Source organism: Physella acuta, unplaced genomic scaffold (assembly GCF_028476545.2).
Source record: "Physella acuta isolate Inbredline_101_S28 unplaced genomic scaffold, ASM2847654v3 ptg001507l, whole genome shotgun sequence".
In the NCBI taxonomy this organism is placed as follows: Eukaryota; Metazoa; Mollusca; class Gastropoda; family Physidae; genus Physella; species Physella acuta.
In genome coordinates, this window is record NW_026733022.1 from 60,297 (window position 1) to 67,349 (window position 7,053).

At 34.0% G+C, this 7,053-nt stretch overlaps 1 protein-coding gene across 2 annotated transcripts; it reads right to left on the reverse strand.

The window, feature by feature from the left end:
• Positions 1–1,914: 1,914 nt before the first annotated feature.
• LOC131928484 (acidic phospholipase A2-like) lies at positions 1,915–4,049 on the reverse strand. 2 transcript variants are annotated; one of them, XM_059284548.1, is made up of 5 exons: positions 4,006–4,049; positions 3,594–3,644; positions 3,110–3,278; positions 2,716–2,816; positions 1,915–2,149 (listed from the first exon to the last, which is right to left on the reverse strand). In XM_059284548.1, the coding sequence occupies exons 2-5, from the start codon at positions 3,637–3,639 to the stop codon at positions 2,034–2,036; spliced, it is 432 nt and encodes a 143-aa protein (XP_059140531.1). In that variant the 5' UTR covers positions 3,640–3,644; positions 4,006–4,049; the 3' UTR covers positions 1,915–2,033. The 2 variants fall into 2 exon arrangements, with proteins under 2 accessions (XP_059140531.1, XP_059140529.1); XM_059284546.1 differs by having other exon boundaries at positions 4,002–4,022.
• Between the last annotated feature and the right edge of the window lie 3,004 nt (positions 4,050–7,053).

Genomic DNA, 7,053 nt, shown 5'->3' on the forward strand with positions numbered 1-7,053 from the left:
CACTATCTCTAGATCTATGAGTAGGCGTAAAATTATTTACCATCAGCGGCTCCAACTCCAAGATCTAAATGAATTGTATAAACGTAATTATCTTGGTGGCGTAATTTTCAAACGTATTTTAATGGTTGAAGTAAAATTATTTTTCATGGAGCGCCCATCTCTGAGACTGGAAGTCAATTTTATTTTTACCGATTATCTGTATGTCGTTTTTGTAAATATTTAAGAAAAACTCACAAACCGGAAATATATTTGAAGGAGTGAGTCAAAGAGTATAAATGGAACTCAGACTAAATTTTCTGAATGGTTCAAATAAAAGATAAAAAGTGTATTTGAACTGTCACATTCAAACAAAAACGTACATTCAATTTCTATTAAGGTTTCTATTTATAAATGTTGTGACGTTTGTTTTTTAATGTAATCACGTATGCAAAAATCAATAGCTCTCTGTGTATTACCGTGCGTCCTCTAATTCCATTACAATAAAATATTCATCATGTAGCACAGGGGTCTCCAAACTACGGCCCGCGGGCCGGATGCGGCCCGCGAAGTCCTCTCATCCGGCCCGCGGAGATCTTTTTGTCCAAGGAAAAAATCGTTTGTTGGTGATGGCTGAGGAACTTTGCTCAGAAAAATCAAAGACATGCCTGGAATAAACTGGCCCCCGAACTGAAATTTGATAGTTAATGCGGCCCTCGGACTGAAAAGTTTGGAGACCCCTGATGTAGCACAACATTAGATCAGCGGAGCAGATTGTCTATAAAGGATTTAGATTGAAACAAAGCCTTTTCTTTCGTCTGTCGTCGTGTTTTTATAACAACCAATTCAACCAAGACATGTCAGGACGTAATCAATAAAAGTGAGTACGCTTGTGTTAGCCTTATCATTATCTTTGTATATATTAAAATTATTACTATTGATTATTATTATTATTTACTATTATAGTAAAATTGTATTTATATATCTTCTTAGTCTAAGAGACCATTGGATGATTGTTCAGTGGAAATCAAAGCACAAAGCCTGGGTCCTAAGTTGAGAAGAGCCAGGTGTTGCCCATGTATCAGGCCTCCCTCGCTCAACACAGCTGACGTACCCGAGGGACAGGACGTTACTGTACAGATTGGTATCAGCTGTATCAAAAGCGCTTCTGAAACGAAACCAGAGTTGGTGATCCTATGGCCAAAGGGGCTCCACTCCTGTTTGATTTTGGAGTTTTCTCTCCTAGATTGGATGTGCTGTCCTCAGCTGACGAGCCTCATCTGCCCGAGGGTTCTAACTCCAGACTTTCTGGTTAGCAACCATGCGCTCACCCGCCCGACACAACTCCTTATCTAACAATAAGTAATAGCTTACCGCAGTCGATGATAAAATATAAAACTAATTTTAAACAGATTTTTAAAACACATACATTTCTTTAAATTGTATACTTTCATAAATAAATAAATGCAGCTGCTTTGATAATCTTGTGTGAGCATGAGCAAACACAACAATGATACTAGCCTACAAATTTACATCCGGTTAAAAGTTTTAAACTTTTATTATTAAGTAAAAATGAAAAAGAACGTTATAAATATAATAACTGTGTCAAGGAAAAAGATGATGATCAACTTGCTTGATCGCGGGTGTTTTGTATGTATTTTAATCGCAACTATAAATGTTAAAGTTAAAATAGCTTACGTTAATCCACTTGTATAAATGTATTATTAATTGTGTAAGTAATCTGTAATAGTTTCTTTTAATATGATGTTATTTATAGCTATTCTGTTCTATTCTCTCAAGTTTAAAAAAATAGCATTATTATTTTACGATTATACCTTACCCACCTCCCTTAAAGATACATTTTAGATCATTGAAACATACGATAGGAGAACTTAGCAGAGCACAAAAAAAAATTAATGGTCAAACTAATAAGACAAATTTGAGGTTTAGACTTTTATTTATGCTAGATTTCAGACACTACATTTTATTTATTTTCTTTAAACTAAATCCAATTTTTCTCAGTCCATCTTGTTTTGTTTCTTTACGAATACTGACTTTTAACATTTCCCTTTGTAGTTTTTGTATTGGACGTTAAACGGGCTCGAGGCGGCGCAGTTGGAAAAGACCAAGTCACACTTGCAAATTTGACTAGCGCATCCTATGTTGGCGGTTGCTGAAAGTAAAAACGTTTGCTTTCATGGTCATGGTGATGGTGATGGTGATGGTGATGGTGATGGTGATGGTGATGGTGATGGTGATGGTGATGGTGATGGTGATGGTGATGGTGATGGTCATGGTCATGGTCATGGTCATGGTCATGGTCATGGTCATGGTCATGGTCATGGTCATGGTCATGGTCATGGTCATGGTCATGGTCATGGCCATGGTCATGGTCATGGTCATGGTCATGGTCATGGTCATGACATCTCATGACAAATAATCTCATGAAAAATGATCTCATGAAAAATGATCTCAGACAAAATATCCAAGACAAAATATATCATGGACAAATGATCTCAGGACAAATGACCTGACAAACAAAAGATAGGATTGGACAAATATCGTGAGATATTTTGTCTGGGATATTTTGTCTGGGATCGTTTGTCGTGTCACCGGTCACAGTAAAAGCATCTTTTCTTTTTTTAATTATGACATGTTACGCCGTGCATTAGTCATTTTCTGTTTAGACCAAACGAGATTATTTTTAGATTCTTGATTTGAAACGCATTGGATACTCACAACAGGTACAGCTCTTTCCAGTACATGAATATTTGTATGATTGCCATTTAGGACTACAATTTGTCAACTGGTCGTAACATCGATCATGGGCCTGACAGCACCTGCAATTAAATTTGCAAGAGGTATTTCTATACCATCACAATTCGGATTGGACACGTATTTTCTCTATCAGCACTATATGAGTGACAAGTATTCTATATCAACACTATTCGGATTAGACACGTATTTTCACTATCAGAACTATATGAGTGACAAGTATTCTATATCAACACTCTTCGGATTAGACACGTATTTTCACTATCAGAACTATTTGAGTGACAAGTATTTTAATATCAACACTATTTTTAATGTAACAGGTATTACTGTATCAACACTGTAAATTAACTATTTAGACCTGTCTGTCGCATCAACTGGTGTTCCTTGACCGCCGCTCCCACAGTAACAGCCGTAGCCGTTATAGTCACTATAAGCACTCCTGCCTGTTACAGTGGACAGCATGTCGTTCAGGTCCAATAGTGACTTCCTGCTTCTTGTTTCAATGTGATCAGAGGAAGAGCATCTTCCTATAAAATAAAACTTCATGCTGTATCTCGAAATACTTTTAAGATAAATACACGATAATAGCTGAATAATGTATTCGTTTAAAAACACTTTCAAATAATACTTTAAAACAAGTAGAAGTAATAAAACATGAAAATATTTTTATTCATTATTAACTTCAATAAGAGGAATCGTTAGTGCAAAGTTTTATTTTAAATTAAGGAAAAAATTACAGATATTTCAGTCTCAGTCACTATATAATTTTTTTTTTTTAATCTTGAAAATAAAAATGTATTATAAATAAAGGAAATATAATTTTTATTATGTATTTTACTTACCAGCAAACTGCATCAACAGAATAGACAGTATTACGAAAGTAGCCATTATACCTATATTTAAAAAATCAAAATGTATAGGCTAATATGTGGGCAATGATTTAATTCGATTTACACTTATGTTTTTAGCTACAAAGCGGATATATATATATTTAGTCTCTACGATAGCGACACGTGTCTTTATCATAATTTTATGTAATGATTTATGTGGATGTTTTAAGCATGTGTTTATGCTACCTAAAATGTCCGCTTTCTAGTAAAAAAATTTCTTAAATTTTATTTTCCGAAAATGTTTAATTATATCGAAATTAATGCGCTTGCTTATGCAAATGTTTAGAAGTACATTAAAAAATATATTGTCAAAAAAAAACCATGAGTAAAACGATTTTGGTTAAATAAAGACTGCAATACCTACCTCGTTGACTAAATCTCCACAACAACTGGTCGAGGTTTCAAAAGTTTTTATAGAAGTCCCCCACATGTTGCAGTCATTCAGGTGTTATCTCATCAATTCGGATTGTATCGCCTTAATTGCTGATTGCTAGATTTTTCCTGACAGGGGATATAACTCAGCTAGAGTTCATGCTTTAAACAGAAACATACTTGATTGGAATTGCGCAATAAACAAAATCAAATATATCACGCGGCCTTGAAGCAAACAAACACAGCAAAAAAATCAACAACAAATGGCATATTGATTGGATGACTATGTCAATCAGAAGCTCATATTGAGGTAAACAAACAGGTTGATGAAAATTTGAAAAGACCTATACATATCTCAGATACATATGTTTGCCCAGCATAATAGAATTACGACACTTTGAAGAAAATGGCAATTTTTTTATAATCTACAGGTCAATTTTAGTGTGCCTGAATATTTCCAGAAACGTTGAAAGACGATTCATAATACTACATTCAAATTTAACAAGAATAATGTTTCGTCAATTACACACCACTGGCCAAAACCAGTCAGTCAGTCGCCATCATTCACTCATCTCCAATCACACACGACCAGTTAATCACTCAACATTAATAACTCACCATCAATCACTCTTCATCAATCACTCAGCATCAATCACTCAACATCAATCACTCCCCATCAATCACTCAGCATCAATCACGTAACATCAACCACTCATCATTAATCACTCACAATTAATAACTCACCATCAATCATTTACTATCAATTATTCACCATCAGTCACTCACCATCAATCACTAACCATCACTCACACACTACCATTTCCACCCCACCAGTCAGTCACCACCAACGTAATGTAGAAACAATAGACAAAATCAATAGCAAAACAAATTACAAAAAAGCACAGAAGGTAAGCAACTCAAATAATTACTCATAACGTAGTTTCAAACCATTTTATTTGTGGTATCATTGGGATAGGTGCATTTTCTGTTGACCCTTTGAGCTTTTGTGAAAGCTTTTTTTTTAAATTTACAATGTCTATTTCTTGTGGGTTCATTGCAAATCTTCTAAATCAATTTTGAAAACGCTTATAAAGCAGTATAAATAAAGCATGAGTATTCTACACTAGCTTTCTCGTATATTCTTATATAACAGAAAGGGATACTGCATTTTCATGCAGTCTGGATCTAGAAATGTATTTTTTATTGATTTTTGTAATAAATACATTTTTTACATTCTCGTATGTACAGTAGGGCTGAGTAGGGCCTACAGAGGAATGTTTTTTAATCGTGCACAAAACTCACATGAAACGTTGACAGTTTTCACAATTTTACACCCCAGCACTTCAAAATATACTGATAATCGGGGATTTTATTTTAATCCGACAAAAAATCTAAATCCACGATAACTTGAGTACCATTACAGTTATGTTGAGGAAGTTTCATATATACGTTTTTTTTATCAAATTTGTAGTTTTGTTTCAGCTTTAGAAATATTTCCTGTTTCTGAAAAGCCAATAACTTGACTACTGTTTATGATAGGTGGATGACATTTCAAATATAAATAATACAAGGCATGCGCATGATTCCGTCAAATTTTAAGCGATTTCTTTTAACCGAAAATGGTGTTTTACTCTATTTCGATTTAAAAACTATAACGATAGAGCTGTTCGTGATAGTTAAACAAATTTTCGTGTATAACTACAAAATCTTATAATTAAATTGATTTTAATGTTTTATTGACCTCCAATAAACGGAAGATGTACTTTACTCTACCGATGTGTTCTAAAATACTGAGTACCGTTTCAGGATCCTATTTCTTAGATACAAACAAATTTTAATTATTTTCCTATGAAAGAAAGTATTAATTTCCATTATTTCTGATTTCTGAAAACAGATTACTTCTACCAGACCGACTTCTTCTAAACTTTTAACGTAAGTAAAGGCTCGATGACAATGCATTGTGACACAAAATGTCGCTAAATTAGATGTTTAATTAATTTATAAAAAATTAATTATAGTATCTTTATAAAGTCCTTATTTTTCGCTGTATTATGCACACATTGCTTACATTCATTTGGTGCTCAATTCTTATTTCTACTCTTTTAGTTCTGTATTAACTTTTATCAACGATTGTCTAAAAACCTATACCCCCATTTCCTTGGAATGACATCAGACAAATTTAAAACTGCAAATGTGTATTGTCACACTTCCCGTGGGCAGGAGAGCTGACATCACAAGTTTACACCACTTGGGGGGAGGGACACCTAATTTTAAAAAAGCAACCTTCCTAACAATACACAATTTTAATCGGCATAGTGATAAAATAATAAGGGAGAATAGTAACAATTAGAACTAAACAGATAGTTGTTGCAGACGGCAAAGAAATAAATACAATTGAAATACAATTGAAATACAATTGAAATATCACATTAGTAATAAAAGTGCTCTGCAAACCCCATCAATATCTATGTAGTGAAATCGATATTTCATATGCATCAGTCTGTTTAATGAACTTTGATGTATTCTGTTTGAGCTGTCGTCACTTACAACCCCAACACTGCCACGCCGCTGACTTGTAGTCCGCCTGTGCCCTGCCTGTCAATTAAAATCAATCTCACACACGTAGTGTTTGGTAAACCAACACGGGGAGTCGTTGATGTAGTCCGGGTAGATGTAGGACACACAGTCTTCTTGGTAGTAACTGTCGCTAGGCTCCCCTGATTGGGAAAATTAAAATTTTGAATTATTATAGTTAACACATTTTATTTTTCATGAATAAATGCGGTCATGCTTGTTATCTTTTTAAGAAATTATCGGTTTTTTTTTGTAAAAATACATATCTTTTATACCCAAGCTCTAAAGAGTAACAAATACTTTCTCTAAATATAAAATAAAGCACCTATGAAACCTTCGGTCTGCAAAAGCTGCTTTCGTCTTTTGACACACAATTTCTTTTTGGTAAGTTGTCTCAAACTCACATTGTAACGACGCAAACATCTCTTCTAAACCGAATAGGTTTTGGACAATATACATGACACTA